Genomic DNA, 22,543 nt, shown 5'->3' with positions numbered 1-22,543 from the left:
AAGCACAAGGATTTATCACTCTTCTAGGTTGAATGTCTACAAACTTACAATTATAATCATATATATAGATAACACAAACTTCGCCACCAAGTAAACTCTTTCCTAATTGGATTAGGAAATCCATCTCAATATATGGAGAGGTCCTAAAATAGGAAACCCATAGTTTTCTTAACAATCTCCACCTCGAATTATACTTTCAAGCATGAGACGATCACAGAAAATCACCTCCATATAACACCAGAGTTGTTCACCATCTCTATATTCTCGTATAATTACTTTTGAATCTCACATACGAACTTCCATCTTCATAGAACCATCTATTCAATCAAAACACCGTGATGTTGATAAAGGTTTCAAACCATCTTCTTCATGACGAACACTTGTGAAACTGGCCACGCTTCACAAACACCATGAAAATCTTCAATCACTATCAACAAACAAATCCTTGTGCAGACTCAAATATTGATCATCAAGAGAACTATCCAAAAGAATCACCGCTAGCTCCACATAACCAGTAAGCGAACAACATATTGAACTCTAATCCCGAAAGGAAAAATTAGCTTTAGTATCATACTCCAGCACATGTTATGATTTCCGTGTAACTAAAACAAACCATCATACACCTTCACTATGATTAACAGGCTTAATCCTTTGAGCGATTTCCAAAGCCATCACCAATCTGACATACTTTTACCACCATCATACCCAACATACTCGCTCAAAATATATACCGTGTGAATACCAAAATTAATGTGGTACATGCTTTCGAGATCGGTCACATTCTTGATATTACGTGCAAGTCATCAAGAATACTTTAACATATACTTAAGAACATAAATATTTAACATCTCGTGCATAACTTCAAAGCAATGTTGGACTTGCTTCTACATGAGACCTCATAGCCCCATCATTTCTTCAAACTTTGTAACCCATTATTTATGGTGTATGGTCACTAACACCCTTCAGGAAGTATGTATGTATTCCACCTCATTCAGCCTTATTTTGCATCCCATACGACATCGTAAAACAAAACGAAGAACATACACTTCTACCAAGTTGAACCTCTAGTTTGTAAATCGCATCACAAACCCATCTTTGTGTAAACACCGGTTAAAACATTATCTTCATAACATATATGTCCACCCAAACAATAAACCATCGTTCAATTCCAGGTTTAATCACACTAGCCCGTCCTTGCTCTGATACCAATTGTTGAGAAATTGGCACCCCGAGCACAGCAGAACACAGGATCACAAAGGGCAATTGCTGATTTGAACCAAACATGGGAGAAATAATAAGACAGACAGAAGATAAAGAACCACAACACAAGATATACGTGGTTCACATTTACAGGATACGTCCACGACCAACACCACCAGAAAAACTTCCATCATAAATCAAAGACCATTTCTCTAACCCAAGACAAGATCCAAAGAGTTAACAAGACATACCCGAGAACACCATCAAAGAAACTATAGAAACCAATTCTCCAGCCATTCCTCGAACCAGTAGCCTCATATCTTTTATTTTACACCTTCTTCACATCTTCTAGTAACATAGGAGAAACATAGAAACACTAGATACTTGGTTTAAGGCAAATCCCTAAATCCTAAACACTAGAACACCAAAATCCTCTCTCTACAAGTTTTTCTCTCACTCGACTGATAGACACATTTTTGTGTCTGATATGGTCTCAATTCTATGTATTGATAGTGCTCGTTTTTGTACTTACTATAGGTTTTTATGTCTTTGTAGGTGTTTTTGGAGAAATAAGCTTTTCCAGCGAAAGTGGCTCGAAAACTGATATTTTCACCCCCCCCCCCCCACCCCCCACCCCCCAAAAAAAAGAAATTACTATAGGCACCACAGAAATACATTGGAGGCACCTCAGAAATGTGTTAAAAGTATACCCATGAAAAATTACTAAAGGAACCCAGTTTTGGATAAGGGCATCCAAGCTGTTAAAAGCACCTGAGTTTTGATTTAGGGCGCTTCTTCTTCAACATTTGAATTATGGTTTTTGGCAGGAAAATAACATCAGAATTAGGGTTCGAATTTTACTTCAATTTTGGATAGATTCAATCACCGGATCTGGTACAGATGGACTCTAATTGACTAAACAGGTCTGGTATGATGTTTTTATTCAACTGATTTAGGATGGATAATCGGGACTCAATGAAACAGAGAGGAAGAATATTACTGGATGCTTTTGGTTCCAAATATGGAAGTTACGTGGAGAGTTTCAAGGGTTTTATGGTCAGATTGTGTTGTTACCTTATTGACAGGGAATAATGGGCTATCGATGGAAACTGGGAAAGAAACTCGGCCCTGTTATGGAATTTATGTGTTGGATTTGCATGTATACGTCTAAATGGACAGTTTAGATATAATTAGAAGATACGTAGAAGAGAAATAAAAGAAACTATTCAACACTTGGAAGCAAAGAAAAGAGTTTACTTTTGGGGAAGATTTAATCGAGAAAGTTGGTCTTGTTTTTATATATATAATAATCGTAGGAGTCTTACAGAGCAGGTTACAGAGAGTTTGGGGTGAAGGCAGAGGCCACAGAGCCGAAGAAACGAAGTGTAGGAAAGTTTCTTGCTACTGTTGGTGAAGAAGTAGCTGAAGAACAAAAGCCTGCAGAAGACAGTCGTAAACTTCGCTATAATACAAAGTTGTCGTTCTTGCTATAGTACAATATCATTGTAACAGTTGACTTGTAATGCTTATAAACGTTGCAGTTTTCTGTTTTTATTACTTTTCACCATTGTAAACACCTTTTGAACAATGAAAAAATCTTTTGAATGTGTTTTCACCATGCGAAGCTAAACCCCAACACTGGGACAATGGAGGAAGCCTTGTTTCATGCATGTGGTAATTTTATTATTTTATTTTTATGATTTTTTTTATTAATTTAAATTGTTTATGATTTTTATTAATTAATTTTGACTTTGTTTGATGTTGCATGCTTAGTTCTAAATACTCTTGATGCATCATACTTACAATCTACAACTAATATTTTGTGAAATCTACTTTTGGCAAGAATCAAAGTCAATAAATTTTATCATAACAACTATAATTGTCTAAGAATTGATATTTAAATCATAAAAGAATAAGTTTGGAGGAATCCTTAGTCCCAGTCTCTCAAATTATTGATATCCTATTTTACATATTTTCTAGTTCAATTTAGAATTTTAATATGAAATCAATCTTTACGAGTCTAAGCAACGAACTTTTATTTACCACTATACAAAATCTGATCATCGACCCTCCCAACAAAGAGACCAAAATCCTAAGTACAAGGGTTTACCACTCTTGTAGGTTGGATGCTACAAACCTAGAATTCTAGTCCTATATATAGAGAACACAAACTTGGCCATCAAGTAAACTGAAAACACTGGGTGTACCAAAATACACCACCAACTTTTTCTTAGGCAGTCTGTATGGACAAACTTAAGTCTGAGAGTTCAACTTAATGAATCTCAATTAAGGAATAATATCTAGAGTTATATCTATTTCCCTCACAATAAGAAAGTTTACAGAGACTAGTCCGTGAACCTGATTTATGTGTGAGAGTACTTGGACGATTCCAATGATCAAGTCGTATCCAACAAACAAGGATGGATGTATCTACTTGATTGAATTTATGTACAACCTGAGATATTTCAATTATAAAGATAAAAAATATAATGCGGAAAAGAAATAACACAGACACCAGAAGTTTTGTTAACGAGGAAACCACAAATACAGAAAACCCAGGGACCTAGTCCGGATTGAACACCAAACTGTATTAAGCCGCTACAAACACTAGCCTACTACCAATTAACTTCGAAGTGGAATGTAGGTGAGAGCGAAATAAACCCTCACAACAATTCAGTTACAGTCGCGCTTCTTACGCCTTTTGAATCCCAGAAGGACTCCGCGCAAATGATTCCCTTAACTGGCATCCTTTATATCCTAAGAGTTTCTTCAACTCAATTGAAGACTTTAAACCAATATGCCTAGCTCCCATAGATAAGCCTATATGTGTGATTTCCTTTTTGATCGTAGATCAAGGTGAGACTGGAAATCGATAGCAATAGACAAAGTCTAGCTACCTCAGAGTACGGACTTATGCTTCCCAAAGAGCAGCCTAGATTATTATTCACCTCACAAGTATTAAACTTGTGGAATCAACAAAGTCTGAGACGAAGAGAACTTTGATGATTTATATCTATATTGATTGATGGAGCAAGCTCAACAATCGATCAAGATCATGATACTCGAGCTATCAAGATAAACAATAAATGGACCTGGCTTCATGAATCCTTATGAAGTCTTTGTAGTTGCTAAACCCTAAAAGGGTTTTATGAAGAGGACGACTTTAGTTTACAACTAGGACACAAAAAAGTAGTGTCGGGATTCAAAGATCCTAGTTGCTTGAGGTTCCCCTTTTATAGACTTTCAAAGCATAGTTGTTTTAGGTTTAAGCTCAGATAGATGAATCTTTGAAATGCGATTGACATATCAAGATATACACTCTGGTTAGGATGAATCGTAACCGAACCGTGTATAAAGACAACGTTCATGAATGGTTAGCCGAGACTAGCCAACTGAATTATATGCTTGAGCATTTTCATAAACCACTTAAGACTTTAATCTTGAGTCACAATCATGTGATCAAAATGTCTATAGTATTTATAGAGATTGTTCAAATGCTAATTATTTCACAGAAATAATTTTATGTGCATCTAAAATTATTCGGCAGGGCAAGTACATATACTTAAACCTTGTTCGTGAACTTATTTGTCATGGTACGTATACCGGGTATGTCTACCCTTAAGAAAAATTAAAGTTCCGTAACATATAGAACTTTTCCGGCATGTGTACCGGGGGTATGGATACCACACTGGTTCCAAAACCGAAAGATCTTTTTGCGTACCGTTCCGGGTTCACGATTTCACAGACTTTTCAAGGTATGCATACTGGTATGCGTACCAAAAAGTTGTTGTCGACATATAGATGCTCCGGTACGTGTACTAGGTACATGTACTACGGTTCCGGACCGATAACAGTTCTCCCAGTTTGTAAAACTGGTACGCATACTGTCTTGTATCCGAGAATAATAGTTGTTCTATATTTCTCTTTAAATCAATTCGAAACATTCCCAAATAACATCAATGATACATATCACTGTTCCAGGCTATTTTCGAATCATAATCTTGAATTATAATTTAGGTTACGAACAATAGATTGTCCTTAACCGAAATGCATCAAGTATGAACAAATGTTCATTAAGCTTAGTCATATATTTTGAGAACTAATTACCAAGATAAACTTGACTCAAAAATCTTGATATGCTTACGATAGTCTAATTAGTTATGCGACATCGTCTCATAGATAGAAAGATGAATATAACTCGAGATATAGGTGGTTCACTCTTCACTTACCTTTTGTTGAAGAAGTTCTCCAAAAGCTTAGGTTGATCTTCGCCTTCAAACGGTAGAATGCAATGATGACCACCGTGATGTCCGTTTCTCAACTCCATCTTCTATCCTAATCCGAGACTTAACTAATTGTAGACTAGAAATCAATATATAATTTTGACAACTAAATTTGACAACAAGCTTGAGATAACAACACTTGTAAGTTCGACGGAGCAATGCTCTAACATAAACTCTTTCCCAATTATATTAGGAATATGGAAGAGGTCCTAAAATAGAAAACCCACGGTTTTCCTAACAGTCACCGCACCCGACCACCGTGTTTAAAGGAATATCAACACGAGGGGTCGCAAAGCTTAAACCGCCGACAATTTTTGTTCCCCTTAATAAAATTCTTCTTTGTATAAAGAAAAATGGATTCCACTGCCAGATTGGATCACCGTTGATTTCTTATTATTTTCCTAGCATAGAATTGTTATATTCAGTAGTATATTTTACTATGAACAACATAAAAAATCCACCTTCAAAGTAATTACAAATTACAATTTGCTACTTGTTATTTTATGAACACTGCAGTGGCCTCCCTGTTTTTAGCTTGAGTGCTTGACATCTTAATTATGGCGTCCATTTTCTTCCTCTTTGGGAGCTCGTCTTCTTCTTCCGGAAATCTTTTTTTGATAATACAGTTGTTAACTTGTGGCCGATCTTGGATTTTATTTACAACTTAATTAATTCCAAAATTTTGTTGCTTACACCGAGTGTTTATCCTGTCCGATCGTAAGATAAACGATTATCATATATCAATTTTCACCAACACCTCAATTGTCAATTTCCATAGTGAATCTTCAAAATTATTTCAAAATAGATAAATCGTACGATGGTCTTCTTTTCCTTCTGGATGGGAGTAAATATATGTATCTTACCTTCATATGTTTCTCATTAGTTCGGTCACATGCTATAATTATGACGAACAAAAAAACATTACATGTTTGTTTCATCTCTCACCAGCTACTCGTATTTAACGTGCATGAGCATGACCGTTAGCAACACATATAATTTTCATGTGGAGTGTGGGAAGCTGAATGCATTTTCTTGTTGAAAACAATTAAATTTTACGGATGAAGTTACTTATTGTCCATCCCAGTATATGAAATGAAGTGGTAAGAATACAACTGTTCTCCTCCAACAACTGTTCGGGTAGTTAAGAATAAAATGAAGATCTCAGTAGATATGGTGGATGATATTATGTTTGTAGATGGCTCTTATAAAGACTTTAATATGAGTTTGGGTATAATTTGGTTTGATAATGCATGTAGAATAAAGGGTTCGCGGGCTGACTTTTGGTTGATTTCTGATGTGTTTGAAGCTGAGACGTCTGCTCTTGTTTTGGCTATCAACTGGGTGAGAGAAATGAATCTGTCCAAGGTTCTTTTTGTTAGTGATTGTCTCCAGTTAGTTGAATATATTCAAGGAGATTGTATTAATATAAGTTGGAGAAGTAGTGATCTTATAAAAGATTGTAGGTGTGTGTAATCTAGTAATTAGACTTTTAAGGTTATGTATATTAAACGTGTTAAAAATCGTCTAACTGATCGACTTGCGCGTCGGGCTAGAAAGTTATGTATTAAAAACAAATGGGTTTCTTTTCCTCCTTTTTCAGATTCTCTTGTAAGGAAGGAACCTTTGGTAGATGTTTGTAACTTTCTCTTAAGTTAATGTATGGTGTGTTTCTCAGAAAAAAAAAAAAATATAAATGAAATGGAGTGTACGGACGTGGTAATGGGACTAGGGCAAGCTGAGTTAACAGTGGAGCAGGACCTGCTGGCTGATCTATCTTCAGGGGACATGCAAAGACAAAAAAATTCGACATACCGTACACTTGCAGGAACCAAAGATAACCATGAATTGAACAATACAAAATCTTCCAGGACAATATAATGGATATCACACGAAAATCATGATATTTATTACGAAAAATCGGATTGTGTGAGAGATGAATTTGAGGAGCGTTCATTCGGGTTACAATATCTTAGAATTTTTATAAAAGGAAAAAAAACAAACGGAATATTCAAGCCTTCAAGAATCCGTGGATAATGAATAGAACATTTCTACAAAACTTGAACTTATGGAAACACAATCCTTTCCCTAAGAACAAGGTTTGTTCTAAAGATTGGCCTCAAAAGCACGCTTTCTTCCTTTGGCAAGCTGTCTTAGAAAGACTGCCTACTTTGGATAACCTTCAAAGGAGAGGTTCTGTACTTGTAACCTCTAATGGCTCTCTTATTGCTAACCTTTGTATTTTTGCAAATACTCTCCTGAGAGTTCTAACCACATTTTCCTTGAGTGTCCCTTTGCTTTACAAATATGGGATTTATTTTTAGATTGTGCAGGAAAGCTAAGAGTTATTCACAGCACAGTCAAGGAGCTGATTTCCAATCGGAATTGTCTGGACCTCTCTACAAAAGGAAAAGAAATTTGGAAGCGATTGCCTACTAGCATTCTTTGGTTTGTTTGGAACGAGCGCAATGCAAGAACTTTCACAGATAAATCGAAGGATGTTGCTGATCTTATAACGTCCATTAAGTTACAAACTTTTTATTGGGCTTCTACTGAACCTTGCTTCTTAGGTTTCTGTTCAGATGACATTGTTGAAAATTGGAAAGAAAAACTTTTCCAACCTCCATAGCGTTGTCGCCTGAGGTTGGTGTGGTTTGAACCTTGTTTTCTTGTTCGAGGTTCTTCGATTTCATCAGCTTATTGTTGATGGTTGGGAGGTGTCTTCTGCCTCCTTGTTGTGTTCTTCTGTATCTGTTATTCTCTTTTTATAAAATTTCTTTTTACCGAGAAAAAAATAAACAAAATTGGTTAAAAAGACCAAAATAAATAATTCCAGGGTGAAAAGGACATCTAGATTTTGATACTGTTTAAATGGACAAAAATATAAAAATAGTCAGGATGTAACCAGTTTCATCCTACCTATTTTCAAATATTTTTCTTATTTTTAATTTATATCATGATGCATCCAGTTTCATCCTTGCTATTTTTTTAAATTTAAGCCAGGATGAATCCAGTTTATCTTTGCTATTTTTTTTTGTTCATTTCACCCATAATAATTTTTACTCGTCCATTTGAACCATGTTTTAAATTTTTTTGGACAAATGACCCATTTTCCGAAAAAAAAAATAAAATATAAATGGAAACACAATCCTGTAAGATAAAGAAACAGGGAAATTTGGGACAAATTGCCTTATCATATCATTTGGCCAATAGAGTATTTGGAGGGAGGTCACAAGTCAAGCGAAGACATTGGACTTCTAGTTAAGTCAGATATTATTTTTAGTAATCAAGTTGAATAATTTTTTCAAAACAATAAAATGAACTCATGGATGATTTTTCTTTTTGAAGCAACTCACCCATTATGATGAAGATGATCTCACTTTGATTATAACTTTCAAAGTCACACACCTTAAAAAAACTAAAAAAAAATGAACAAATATTCCTATTTTTATGGAAAGAATAAAAAATTAGGGACGGTTTCAGCCAAAATTAACATCCAATAGAGTCGGCCAGAATGTACACCCTGGTTAGAGGGGTGCACAAATTTGGACTCGTTATTCTAAATCAATTTGTTAAGAGTTAGATTAGTTGCAACATTGGAAAATTAGCGATATGTGTTGAATATACTCCTTTGATAGCTGAACTGCTAAACAAAGACCCCCAAAGATCCCCCAAAAAAAAAGGAAAAAAAAGAACTTTGAATGAACACTAAGGAGGATCAAAACATGGCTGTTGTAAATTGACCTGTTATATATGGACCATATGTTCCTAGCAACAACTAGAATATAAAATGGCAAATGCATGGTTGATTAGATGTGAAGGGATGTATATTACATACCAATTGAGCGCCCAGAGAAAATGATGTGTTACCATTTTGGCATTTCCTACCTAAAATCATAAATGCCATTTTGTATACTTGTAAGTGGTGACCTTATTGCACAGGAAGTCTCATGGTCAGAGGTTCACATTAACTTTAAAAGAGATCATCCAAAAGTATATAACTCCTGAATATGAATGTGTGGAGATAGTCTGTGCTGGTGAAATCCATATGCAACAATTGTTTCCTAAGTCTAACAATTCATACCCACAAATATTTGGCAAAATTTTTTCTTTTTTTTTTAAAGCCAAATGGACACGGTAAGAAACTTAATATATTACAGCATCCAATGATTATGGCATACACCCCTATTAGTGTCGCGATAACCTATATAGCAAGAAGTCTATTACTGCATCCAATCTTTATTGTTACAGCAAGAAATTATACTTTTTACCACACTGTTTTCATATTGTTTCTCCAGTTGTGTGGCAAAAAATTCATTTACAACAGTAAATTATAGCTTTTAGCTGCAGCCAAAAAGTACTGTGACTAGAAATTTATTTTTGCAATGCCTGTATTGAAGGTGTGGGAATATATGGTGTAGCAATAACTAGATTTTTGTCATAATGGGAGTTTTGGAGAGGCTATGGAATCTGCATCCGACTAGAATACCATATAAGAAATAATTTCGACTTAATTAAGTTGAGAAATCAAAAATTAATTTGATAAGATTATTGGAAGCAGGAAAAAAAAAATCAGATGGATAGTGTTAAGGATATTCAACCTCAAGGTAATGGTATCAACTATCCCGAAATGACTTTATTACTCCACTACAACCACCTCAGGAAAAGAAAATGTAAAACAAAATGAGAGATGTTGGATTTACCGCGCTTTTCTCCCCCAATATCTCCCAGGGGGAAATCCAACAACTTAAGGTTGGGTAGGTACAGTGTAATGTGGGCCCTGTTTTTTCTCTCATGCGGCGGGATGTTTTGCGGGATTATTTGTCGATCAAGCTATCATTTCCGAAACAAAAATATTTTACCCAACCTGACTAGCTGGTCAAGCAAGTATCCTCCAAAAGCTTTTAGAAAAGTCAACAAGATGTTCTAATCATATTATTCGAATCTTACTACTCCCACAGTCCCAATGCTGACACCACCACTCAAAGAAAACGATTTTAACTTTTTTTGTTGCCGGAAACGTATAGAACTGTTGAGTGTTGAAGTCCACCACAGGCTACGGCCCCAATGGGACAGATGGTACTAGAACTGCTGGTACCACAGGTGAGGTGACAACAGCTGCACTGCTGCTACCGCTCAACCGCCAACGCTTCTTTCTTCAATGACCTCTGCAATATGTGCATGGTTCGCTTGATGACTAAACCTTCCCCCTAATTTTGTCTTAATATCTGTCATATCATTTATATTGCCAAGTTCTTCATTTTGTTTTCTGTGAAACATATTGCTATATAAGTTCTTCATTTTCTTTTCTGTGAAACAAATAATACATGAATAGATGGTACATCGCGTTTATGCTTGTTACTTATTCTCGACAGTTCCTAAGATTAATTAGCAAAGCCCCACTTATAGTAACATTATATGTTGGATGCTCTCGGATTTTCATTCGCATAAAATATAACCAAAGCGAAAAGAGGTGGATCAAGGGCTCGACAAAATAGACAATATATATCCCTCAAATGGAATTTCCATGCTGGAGCAAGAACTAGCATAAAAGTCTATCTATAATGTGTTGATAGAGGTCCTCTTACTACGAGTATTGTTGAACGAAGTCATTGCTTTTAATTTCACGTGAGCACTAGGTCCAGTATGTTGCTCCCATGAGTCTATTAGTTCAGTAGCAGGGGTCAAGTGGGGAAGATAAGTACTGATAATCATTAATGAAAAGGAACAATTTTCTAAATTCACTATATTCATTAGTAATTTTCATCGTGGGATTGTCGATAAGATACATTAGTGATGCCGTGATGGTATGTGTTTTGGAAATTAGTAGCCCAACATCCTGTGTGCATTGCTAAGAGTGTTCATAATGATTTCTCTGTATTTCTCACATGTATTATACATTTGAATCTCTCTCAATTTATTTAATTCCGGAATTAGTCATTTTCTAAAAACATAAACATTACATGTGAATTCATTGATAAAATCTTTACTCACTTTGACTTTACATCTCAATGTCCTCTCTCAAAAAAAATAAAAAACAAACAAAAATTTGACGGAAACTGATATTAGATCGAAATCCTCTTGAAACAAATCTCTTCATTTATTAAAAAAAATCAGAATTCACTAATCCATAACAATCACAGTCTAGATTAAACCACATCTCCACAAAAAAAATTCATTATGAACTCTAGATTTTTTATCAATTTGTGCACAATATACATAATGTGAATGAAACAAACGAAGTGGGACAATCTAGTCATGTTCAAACTTAAACCACAATAACTCGAAACCCATTAATGTGTACTCCAAAATTCAACCAATTTCATTTTTCTTCGTTTCTTGTTTTATTTCAATGAAAAAATAAATTTTCCTTTTATTGACAAGTACATTCATATCAAATTCAACTACACACAACTAATTCCGGTGCACACATTAACTATCTCCCCACCCACTCAAACCCACCACCCTTAAATACACCACCACCCCCTAAAACCACCAACAACATTCTTCTCATCATATTCATTTTCATCAATCAAACTCTCTCATTAGAGAGTAGTATCCAATGGCTAATGAACAAGCACTTCTATCAACAGAGATTGTAAACCGTGGGATTGAATCATCAGGTCCTGATGCTGGTTCACTAACATTCTCGGTCAGGGTACGTAGAAGATTACCTGATTTTGTTCAATCAGTGAACTTGAAATATGTCAAGTTAGGGTATCATTATTTGATCAACCATGCAATATATCTTGCTACGATTCCTGTTCTGGTTTTAGTTTTTAGTGCTGAAGTTGGAAGTATTAGTAGAGAAGAATTATGGAAGAAATTGTGGGAAGATACTAGATATGATCTTGCTTCACTTCTTGCGTTCTTCGGGATCCTCGTGTTTACGGTATCGGTTTATTTCATGTCTAAACCAAAACCTATTTATCTTATCGATTTCGCTTGTTATCGCCCTTCGGATGATCTTAAGGTAATCTTTTTTTTGACCATGATTTTTGCATGTTAATGTTTGAGTATTATTACATAATCATGCATGATTCTGTTCATTAGTAAAATAAGTGTTTGTTTTTAAGTGTTCTAAGTAATATTATCTAGATCGATTAGTTGGATGGTTAGGTAAAAAGCTATTAGATTTGATTACATACAAAACTTTATCCTAAATGTTTATTTTTTCTGAACAAAATCTAATAAGTTTCCCATTTGATCCTGGTGATTTTTCTGGTATATTTAGTTTCAACTAGAGCAGGATCGATTTTTCTTGTTTATCTTTTTTTTTTTTGTGATGAAATATTTCAAAAGATCCATCAATCCCATTCTCATATTGAATTTGTGTTATCTTGCTTCACAAAATTCAAAGCCATCTGACTGTTGCAGTGCCCATTAAAAGCCCTGCTTTTCCTTTTAGGTTTATATATGGTTATTTACACCCAACTCATATTCCAGGTTTACCATGATGATATAATTTCTTGTTTATTTACACCCCAAAATAATTGGAGAAGGTTGATTTTCTGGTTGTAAAACATCCACAATAATTACCACATCTTGATTAAAGTTTGATTTGAAGTGATCCATGAGATCTATGTAGAGATTAAATCACCGTTAATCATCTGGATGTGAATCCGAACGTCTTATACACCATTGGATTATGACCATGTGGATCTTATTTGTGTATATGTAACACACATTTTTTTTCTTAAAAGTTATCAGTACATGAGGCTAACTTAAAACGCCATAACTATTTTCAGGTGACAAAAGAACAATTCATTGAACAAGCACGAAGCTCTGGCAAATTCGATGAGGAAAGTCTCCAATTTCAGCGTCGAATTCTACAAAACTCGGGCATTGGTGATGAAACATACGTTCCCAAGGTTGTTATGTCATCTGAAAATTGTTCTACAATGAAAGAAGGTCGTGCAGAAGCAGCAACAGTCATCTTTGGTGCCTTGGATGAACTATTTGAGAAATGTAGAATCCGTCCTAAAGACGTGGGGATTCTAGTCGTAAACTGCAGTCTTTTTAATCCAACTCCATCACTATCAGCCATGATAGTAAATCACTACAAAATGAGAGGAAACATACTTAGTTTCAATCTTGGTGGAATGGGTTGTAGTGCTGGAATTATTGCATTGGATTTAGCTAGAGATATGCTTCAAGCTAATCCGAATAATTTCGCCGTGGTTGTAAGTACTGAAATGGTGGCATTTAATTGGTACCCTGGCAAGAACAAGTCCATGCTTATTCCTAACTGTTACTTCCGAATGGGGTGTGCTGCTTCTCTTCTTTCAAACCGAAGACACGATTTTAGACGCGCGAAGTACCGCCTTGAACACATTGTGCGTACTCACAAAGGTTCCGATGATCGTAGCTTCAGGTTTGAACTAATCCATGGCCTAATTCTCTCATGCATTTTCCATTCTTGTTACAAGAACCAAAAAAAAAATGCATATTTTATGCAAGAACAATCGACCACAGTGGGAGTCGAACCCACGACCTTTTGATCCGAAGTCAAACGCGCTAATCCACTGCGCTATGCGGTCTCGGATGTGCTAATTTCATCTTTGTTTTGCTGACAAACTTGAATTTTGTTGAATCAGGTCTGTCTACCAAGAAGAAGATGAGCAGAGGTTCAAGGGTCTAAAGATCAGCAAAGATCTCATGGAAGTTGGTGGTGATGCCCTGAAAACAAACATAACAACTCTCGGGCCACTCGTGCTGCCATTCTCCGAACAACTCATGTTTTTCGCGATGCTGGCTCGAAAGCAATTGTTTGGTGGCAAAGCAGCATCCAAACCATACATTCCTGACTACAAACTTGCATTTGAACATTTCTGTGTTCATGCAGCTAGCAAGAGTGTTCTTGATGAGCTTCAGAGGAACTTAGAATTGAGTGACAAAAACATTGAACCATCAAGAATGACTCTACACCGGTTTGGAAACACATCCAGCAGTAGCATTTGGTATGAATTGGCATATCTTGAAGCTAAGGAAAGAGTGAGAAGAGGTGATAGGATTTGGCAACTAGCTTTTGGGTCTGGGTTTAAGTGTAACAGCGTTGTTTGGAGATCGTTGCGTAAGGTAAAGAAGCCTACTGCCAACAACCCATGGCTCGATTGCCTCGATCGTTACCCAGTGCAGATGCACATCTAGAGTACGGTAAATTCAGGTTTGAATTAAACTCTGAATTGATGAAGTTGTTGTTCTTTTAACAAACTAAAGAAATTGCAACTATAAGGATTTCTTTTATTGTTGATTTGTTTGAAATTGATCTGTTTTCAAGTTATCGTTTTCTAGTTGTTATATATAGTGCTTTCTTGTAAGAATAATTAAACATCTTATAACCATTTGTTCTACATTTCATCATGTTCTTTAAGTTCTGAATGCTGTTCTTATATTGTATACTTCAACCACCATCTTGCTCAAGTCTAATCACGTTTAAACAACCATTTACGAAATTTCGCAAAACTAGTCTCTTACTTTAGGAGAGGACGTCAGTAGTTTTCAGTTAATATTTGTTGCCTTTTAGCTGATAGCAGTGGAGCTATTACTTTCCAGGAAGAGTTGATGCATATACAGTGTGTCAGTTTTAAGTGCCGGTGTCCTGGCAAGAAACTGCAGCATTTGGTATGAGCATTGCTAATAATGAATTTTTCGCAATGGCTGAAGGATGAAAATCTGCATTGTCTTTGCCTTTTAATAACTTGAGAGCTCAATTCCCAACCAGCACATACCAATTGAAGACCTAGTTTTCCTTGACGGAAATCGCGCATGAAAGCTCTGGTCCTCTGGAGAGAATAACCATTTGCCGAGAAAAATATATCATTATCACATATAATTTCAAATTTTTCAGGGTGTTATGAGTACAACAATTTTGTATTATACATCCCAATATACATTAGATTACAGCATAGTATGGGAAGCATATCTCTGTATCTTTCCTCTCGTTCTTCTTTAAACGAAGTGAACTCTCCTAAACATCTTCTAAGATTATGACCGAAAGACTGACAAAATAAAAATGAAAAAAGGAAACCTCGACTTAATTTGCGAGTTTTTTCACCTATAATTAGATCACTAATACAGCAATTTACAGATACCTGACACCTCATTAAACTCTAATTACCATTTCGAAGTGCTGTTGTTCATTAGGGTTGATAGGTATATTCAAAATGGAAATCCTCTCTGGAAACCACTTTTTTGGCAACAACTGTCATATCCCAACAAACGTCAACAGATGCACAACTCCGAATCCAGCAAAATGAACCCTTGCTGAACTCATTAACTCTCACCTTTCGAAGGAGGCAGCGGCTGAGTGTTCATCGTACTGACCCTTCCATGCGTTTCCACTGCCAGACCCACTGCAGGTTTGGGTGGGAGCTGGCACACTTCCAAGATCTCCATCCAAACTCAGCTGTTGAACTTCAGCAGATGATAGTATTTTGATACTCTGAACACAACTCACAAACTCCCTGCAAACAGAGACAATGATTAATTGAGAACTCAGGAAAGACAGACCACTTATACATGAAATTTCAAAGACAGAAAGATGAGTTTGTAGACTTACTCCCAAGGGTCGTCACCAACAAGTAAAATGTCATTTTCGTGATCCACATACACGAGTTTCCACTCTGACCGTTGTGACTCTTCTAGCTGCCCTTCTATTCCAAACATTCTAGCTAAGTCATACCTAAGTTCCTCATACTCCTTATATCTGGTAATGTCTATAGACCTTCCAACAGATCCTCGCTTTTGAACCTTCAGAAATTCAACACTTTCTACTCTTTAGAGAGAACCAAATTTTGAAATTTCAAACTTCAATTCCAAGTAAATTTTTTTACGTAAGATACTCGAATGTGTATATAAAGTAAAAACATTTGAATTTCGAACAATACTATAATCTAGGCAATTAATATTGTAGATCAGTGTGCTTGTGCACCAGACCCTCAGATAATCACAATCAAAGCTGAGAATTTAATTTTTTTTAGTGTTCAGAAAATGAAAAATGGACATCAAATTTACAAATAGGAAAAACGTACCTTTGTGAATGTCCGCATACGCTGCTGAGGTGTTTGATTAGCCCACAACCCCCTATTTAAGACCCCATTGTCGTTAACAGGACCATCACCTGAACACACAGGCTTGAACGACATATCAGTTACCCCAAAAGACTGAGAACTGATTGCTGCAGTTGATATCTCTGTCTCGATGTCTCTCTGTGTTGTACCACCATAACTAGAAATCAAATTATGAAGATCTTTCCCTGAACCAAACCTTCTCGATATTAAAGCTTCTGGGGTCAAACCATCAATGTTCACTCCAAAGAGAAGATTATTTGGAGTATCTACTTGAACATCTCCATCTAAACAATAGTTAGGCATAGAAAAATTGGTCGGAAGGCTACCACCATCTAAACAATATGAAGTTGCAGTTGAGGATGCTTCCACTGGGTCTGTAGTGGCACCTCTGTAACCTAAATGTTCTGGCTCTTTCATACTGGGAAGTTCATGTTTGATCCTAACATCAGACTTGCTTTGAAGCTCTTGAACCGAACTATTTGCAGGTTGAGCTACCATATCCTCCAGTAAGGTACCTGAGCCAGGATGGCTTCTATTCAAGAAGCTTGATCCAGAAACTTGGCAGTTATTAGTAGACGGCGAGGTTGAACATGATGGTGCATCCCCATCGGTGAGACCAGAATGGGCTCTAATTTGGGCAGTTGGCTTTTGCTGTCCCAGTAGATGGTTTGTGGGAAAATGTTGTTGTTGGTTCTGTAAAGGTTGAGAGAAGTTAGCAACAGACCCAAGTTGTGGCTGCTGAGAAGGAAGCTGTTGCTGAAGTTGCTGACTTTGTTGATGGATTTGTTGTTGCTGTGAGACCTGAGGCTGAACACGTGGGCTAACCTGTGAGAGAAACTGTTGTTGTTGCTGCAACTTCTGCAACAATTGTAGCTGCAGTTCATGTTGAGACATCGGCAATGGCTGCAGATGAGCATTATGCTGCTGTTGCCTCTGCAAGAGACTTTGTTGCTGTTCCAATTGGCGCTGGAACTGTACATCTTGTGGTAAAGATGGCAGTAGAAGGGGATTTTGGTTGACGTTGTGGAAGTTTTGTTGGGATTGTGGGTTGGATGTTGGTAGTTGCTGCTGAAGTTGAGAATAATTTAAAGGTTTCTGCAAATTTTGGTCAATAATTTGAGTTGGGGTACTCAACCCACTGCTAATACTAGCAGACCTCAGTAGCTGTTGTTGGTGATGTTCATTCTGTAGTTGTTGCTGCTGCTGTAGCTGCTTCTGTTGTATTTGTGACTGTTGTTGTTGCTGTTGTTGCTGCTGCTGGTGGTGCTGTTGCTGTTGCTGATGTTGTTGTTGTTGCTGCTGCTGTTGGTGTTGTTGTTGTTGTTGCTGCTGCTGTTGCTGTAGTTGTTTTTGTTGTTGCTGAAGTAACTGTTGTTGTTGTGGGTGAAGTTGTTGTTGCTGCTGTGCATTGATACCTAGATTTTGGAGCTGCTGATGCCTTTGTTGCTGCTGTTGTGCCCACAAGAGACTTGATTGCTGAAGGAGTTCAGTTTGTTGGTCCGTCTTTGGAAGATTGTAGTGGACACTGGGTCCACCTGAGACGTGAGATTGGAAATTCAAAATCTTGGATGGATCATCGGTGGTAAGGTTATTATTGTGCAGGGAAGAGGAAATCATCGAAGGGAACTGAGAAGCTGATAACTGAGGATTTTGCTGCTGCATGCTCATCCACTGGACTAGACTCAATCCAGGAAACATGGGATTTTGAGGATCTTTAATACCTCCTAGATCATCTCCAAGCCATGGCATTGCGCTCTTGAAAGCATTCTCTACGTCGGACTCATGATCTGGACGGCATCATTCAAGAACCCCAGTTAGAAGACGGAGAGCAGAGAAACAAATGTTACTAATCTCTACAAGTTTCAGATAGCATACCTGGATGATTAGAAAATTTTGGTCTGAAAAATGGGGGTGGGCATATGTAGAAAGGAGTTGCAACAGGTTCAATATCCCAAATGGAAACTCGACTTGGCCGCTCCCCAGCAGCAGATTCATCCCACCCAACCTATTCAAATGCAAATACATACTTTAATGTTTGAAAATACTTATTGACTAGAGTTACGTGATCCGTAATGGAACAGGGTCTCCTTTATGGTTATAGTATAGCTAGAAAGCCAACCTGAAGATTTCGCCACTGCGAACTCTTCCATCTCACTGGATCCAAATCACTTATACCAGTTATCGTGCCCATGTATCTGCGTACCCCTGACTCCTCCGTCTCAAACATCATTCTAAATCTCATTCCGAGTGAAACTTGGGTGTACATTGCTTTATTATACTTGGCTAGTGGAACTACAAATTCTGAAGGACTAGCCCTGCTAACAAAATAATCTTCATTAAGTGCTGACCTCGATTCCTGTAAGTATATCATTAATCCATAGTGGTAAGGCACAAACAAAAGGCAGGCAAAAACATACCTTGGGTTGTAAAAGATAGTAAACGGACTATTGCTTGCAGCCGCATGAGCAGCTGCAGCGAGAATTCCTATATGCATGCTATCACTTGATATTACAGATGACGAGAGTGCTGGTTGTTGTCTATTAGCACGTCTTATACCCAAAAGAAGCTGAGATTTCTCATCTCTGCACAGGAAGTATGTTACTTAGTGTGATGAACAGAAAAACTAAAATGTTTAAACCAAAGTTTTGCTTTACTGTTGTCATTTCGATACCTTATGAAAAGGACTGAATCGCCAGCGAAAAGTCGTTTTGTGCTAACAAACACACTCCAACCCGTCGTCAGCAAGTGTCTTTTTGGTTGGCCTGGAAGTTGAAAAGGATGTTCATGCAAGCGAGAGCTTTAGGACACAAATCGGAAACAGGAAAAGTTTGTTTTTACATACCGCGATAGATATGCCTGAATGTCCATGCCACATCGTGCAAGTCTCTGGCTACTAACTCTTGAGCTGGGGGTTGCATCGAGAAATCCTGTCAATCATGATCCTTGATAAGCACTAGAATTTACAGGTATAACAAGTGTGTGTAACGTTGATACTTTGATTAAGATGTGAATGGAAAAATAAGAAACTTCACGCACTAGGGGAGGAAAGATTTTTTCAGCCGCTCTGCGAGGTACAGAAAATCCACCGTGAGTACTCGTGTCACTAGCTGTAAGGGTTTTGCAAAAGAACTCAGATGGCTGCTTACTTTGCTTGAGGCCCATATCAGATGCCAATAATGCTTCTTTATCATACTGTAGAGAAGATGTATTAGACTATATTTTCCATACAACAATTCTGCAAACGGAAATACCAGGATAAATATCGATGCGAGATATTTTATCGTACTTTATTTACAGGTTGGAGAGTCATCTGTGCATAAACCTCATCCGTTTCAGCATCAGCCTGAAAAGAATCGGAACAAATATTTATATTATGCAAAAAATCCTTTCTTGCAAAAAACAAAATGGTGAAATCTGGAGTCCAAATAGCAGAAATCAAATGAAAATGGAAGGAAACGTTTATAGAAGGTTGCATACGTGTAAAGTGACATTATGAAGTACACAGATCAACTTCGAAGGCAGGCTGGGATATCCGGGGATGCTATCTGTATCCTTCTGCATTGAAGCTGCAACCTGAAATTGTATTAGAGAAATTAAGTTCTCTACAACACCGCAATCTTGAATAAGGACATTAATCTCAAACTAGAAAGCAAAATATAGTACACACACCTGTTCACTATGACCTTGTGGAAAATAAACCACAAGACTCCCCACCGGAGGCAACGACACCAGTGGTCCAGCACAAGCGTGCCATAACTCCGAATTGATCAGCTTTCTTTCACCTGTTTCATACCAAAATAGAATTCCTTAGTACTTCCAGTTCCAAATCTGCTCATCTCCATTATACGTGACATAAATTCTATCGGAGAAATCGCGTGTGATCTAGCACAAATCTTGCTCAAGAATGACAATTTGAATCAAACAATCCTAAAACATGTATGCTCAATCCAAATCGGCCGAGCAGCAATTCAAGCATGATCTCTCAACTCCATGTACCCAATTTCACTCAAAATAAAGACAAGTGATATTACTGTCTAAGTTGCTAAAACTAGTAAGCTACCAGAATAGTAACAAAAAGCTGTTCCATTGAAGACAGAAATCCTAATACTCCACAGTTTCAAACCATTTGAGGAAAACTTCATCAATTATTCACCGAATTCGGGTTCTTCGGTTCCCATGGAACCCTAGATAAACACAATTCCAATAACATTCAACAAATTGAAACAACCCCAGAATGAAATTAATGAATTTAAGCTACTAAAACATGAAATTTCACATTTTTTTTCAGAAATTAAGTGGCTACCTTCTCCAGAATTAGCTGAGATTCCATTGTTATGAACCTTCATTGCAGTAGCAGTAGTAATAACAGATCCCCAGCCAAAAATTCTTTAAAAGAAACCAACTTTATTGGAGTAATACCAGATTCCTCCTACCCCCAACCAAAAAAAGATCAAATCTTTACACTAAACCAATCAAATTCTCCCAACTTTCCTCTACATCAAAAAAGTACATGAACCCTAAAATTTGACTCACAACCTCTTCAACTGAAAAACCAGAATTTCCTCAATTATTAAACATTCTCTATTAAACAAAAGAAAAAAAGATACGAAGTTTCTATGCAGTTGAGTTGAAACCCAAAAAAGGGGGGTTTTGTATAGAGGTATGAAATTTACACTGACTGAATTGTCTAAGAAAAGAGAGAAAAAGTAATGAGATTTTTTGATTGAAGATGTCTGAAAAATGTGAGAAGAAATCTGACTTTCAGTCAGAAGAGTGTTTTGTTGATGTTCAAAGTTATTAGAAGAAGAACCGACATGAAAGAGACTGGAGAGGGGGATTTATAAAATAGTTCTGTAGAAAAATGAAATGAAATGAAATGAAGGTTTTTGTTAGTCTCTGTAGAGACAAAACTCTTCCTCAAATTCCTCCCTAATTCCTACTCAAATTCAAACCCACTCCAAATTTCACACCTTTTCCATTCAAGAAACTTTGTTTCCACCCCTACAAACCCTTTTCTTACCGGGTTGATTTATTTTGGTTTTTTTTAAGCATCAACTGTGATAAAAACCTTGAAGGCTATTACACGAGAGTATATGATACCCAAAGATAAAATAAAGTAGCAAAGCAGAGGAACAAAACCTAAGCAGCGTTCTTCAAATCAGAGTTACATCGGGGGAGATGTTGGTGTCGAAGGACAGAAGGCCTTTGTTCAAATGTTAACTATCTGTCTCTTTTTTTTTTTGTCTTGATCCATTAGATGGTGTTTACTAGAGAAGAAAGGCGTTACTATTGCTAATAATATTACTAAAAAGTAAAAACATACAAAGGACTGAAATATAGAGGAAACAACAATAACATACTCAAACTAGATTACACTAATAAAAGGAAAGCAAACTATCACTAATTAGAGTAGAACTAAAAGGGGCAGAGAAAAGAGATTAAGATTAAACAGAAATAAAGAACCATCCGCCCGCCCAAAAAGATATCGATTAAGCTCCTATGTTATATATTGTTGAAGAGATTTAGTCCATGGGATCTAAAAATGTTGTTGCTGCCAGGGATGAAGCCAGGACCTAAATGCTATGGGGTCGGAATTTTCTTTTTATTGGAGACTCAAAAAAATAAATAAAAATTGATTTATATTTAAGCTACATTTACGGAAGCTCACAAGGTATAAAAGTTCCATACTTTCGCTAGGTCACTATTAATCCATTCCGAATACTCCAATTTTACAAAGAAATTATGCGCATTGAAGCCAGCACCACTAATATTTATCATTTTATCTAAATTTTGTGTCATAAAAATTTGCACCCACAAGATATCATAATTACGTGAAACCTAGCTATTTCCTCACCGAAACACAAATTCTAGTGGGTGCAAGAGACTCCACTTGCACCTATTTCTATACGTCCCTTAATGTTGTTGATAGCTTTGTTGTGGTTTTATAGTGGACCAGATTGATTTTAGTTTAGAAGTTATTCTGAAATTACT

The 22,543-nt window shown here is 36.7% G+C and overlaps 2 protein-coding genes and 1 non-coding gene across 4 annotated transcripts; 1 reads left to right on the top strand and 2 right to left on the bottom strand.

Moving 5' to 3' along the window:
• Window positions 1–11,973: 11,973 nt before the first annotated feature.
• On the top strand, window positions 11,974–14,840 carry LOC113335750 (3-ketoacyl-CoA synthase 10-like). Its single transcript, XM_026581761.1, has 3 exons — window positions 11,974–12,453; window positions 13,229–13,854; window positions 14,078–14,840. Exons 1-3 carry the CDS (start codon window positions 12,043–12,045, stop codon window positions 14,628–14,630), a joined length of 1,590 nt encoding a protein of 529 aa, XP_026437546.1. The 5' UTR covers window positions 11,974–12,042; the 3' UTR covers window positions 14,631–14,840.
• Window positions 13,947–14,020, bottom strand: TRNAR-UCG. The gene has a single exon. It is a non-coding gene; the product is annotated as a tRNA-Arg (tRNA).
• Window positions 14,841–15,281: 441 nt separating the features above from the next.
• Window positions 15,282–21,455, bottom strand: LOC113335502 (auxin response factor 16-like). Of its 2 annotated transcripts, XM_026581538.1 has the most exons (13): window positions 20,856–21,455; window positions 20,222–20,334; window positions 20,030–20,125; window positions 19,839–19,895; window positions 19,589–19,744; window positions 19,395–19,479; window positions 19,224–19,314; window positions 18,970–19,134; window positions 18,672–18,867; window positions 18,428–18,557; window positions 16,514–18,339; window positions 16,042–16,232; window positions 15,282–15,946 (listed from the first exon to the last, which is right to left on the bottom strand). In XM_026581538.1, exons 1-13 carry the CDS (start codon window positions 20,896–20,898, stop codon window positions 15,763–15,765), a joined length of 3,333 nt encoding a protein of 1,110 aa, XP_026437323.1. In that variant the 5' UTR covers window positions 20,899–21,455; the 3' UTR covers window positions 15,282–15,762. The 2 variants fall into 2 exon arrangements, with proteins under 2 accessions (XP_026437323.1, XP_026437324.1); XM_026581539.1 differs by lacking the exons at window positions 20,030–20,125; window positions 20,222–20,334; window positions 20,856–21,455 and having other exon boundaries at window positions 19,589–19,616; window positions 19,699–19,744.
• Between the last annotated feature and the right edge of the window lie 1,088 nt (window positions 21,456–22,543).

This window comes from Papaver somniferum, unplaced genomic scaffold (assembly GCF_003573695.1).
Source record: "Papaver somniferum cultivar HN1 unplaced genomic scaffold, ASM357369v1 unplaced-scaffold_15, whole genome shotgun sequence".
Taxonomy (NCBI): Eukaryota; Viridiplantae; Streptophyta; class Magnoliopsida; order Ranunculales; family Papaveraceae; genus Papaver; species Papaver somniferum.
This window is presented reverse-complemented; position numbering and strand designations above follow the sequence as displayed.

Bases quoted from the DNA above. Each gene is read 5' to 3' on its own strand.
- LOC113335750 (XM_026581761.1), top strand. From the start codon at position 12,043: ATGGCTAATGAACAAGCACTTCTATCAACAGAGATTGTAAACCGTGGG. The intron at 12,454-13,228 runs GTAATCTTTTTT...AACTATTTTCAG, and splicing joins GCCCTTCGGATGATCTTAAG to GTGACAAAAGAACAATTCAT. The intron at 13,855-14,077 runs GTTTGAACTAAT...TTGTTGAATCAG, and splicing joins TCCGATGATCGTAGCTTCAG to GTCTGTCTACCAAGAAGAAG.
- LOC113335502 (XM_026581538.1), bottom strand. From the start codon at position 20,898: ATGAAGGTTCATAACAATGGAATCTCAGCTAATTCTGGAGAAG. The intron at 19,135-19,223 runs GTATCGAAATGA...CTTCCTGTGCAG, and splicing joins GATTCAGTCCTTTTCATAAG to AGATGAGAAATCTCAGCTTC. The intron at 15,947-16,041 runs GTAAGTCTACAA...CTCTGTTTGCAG, and splicing joins GTTGGTGACGACCCTTGGGA to GGAGTTTGTGAGTTGTGTTC.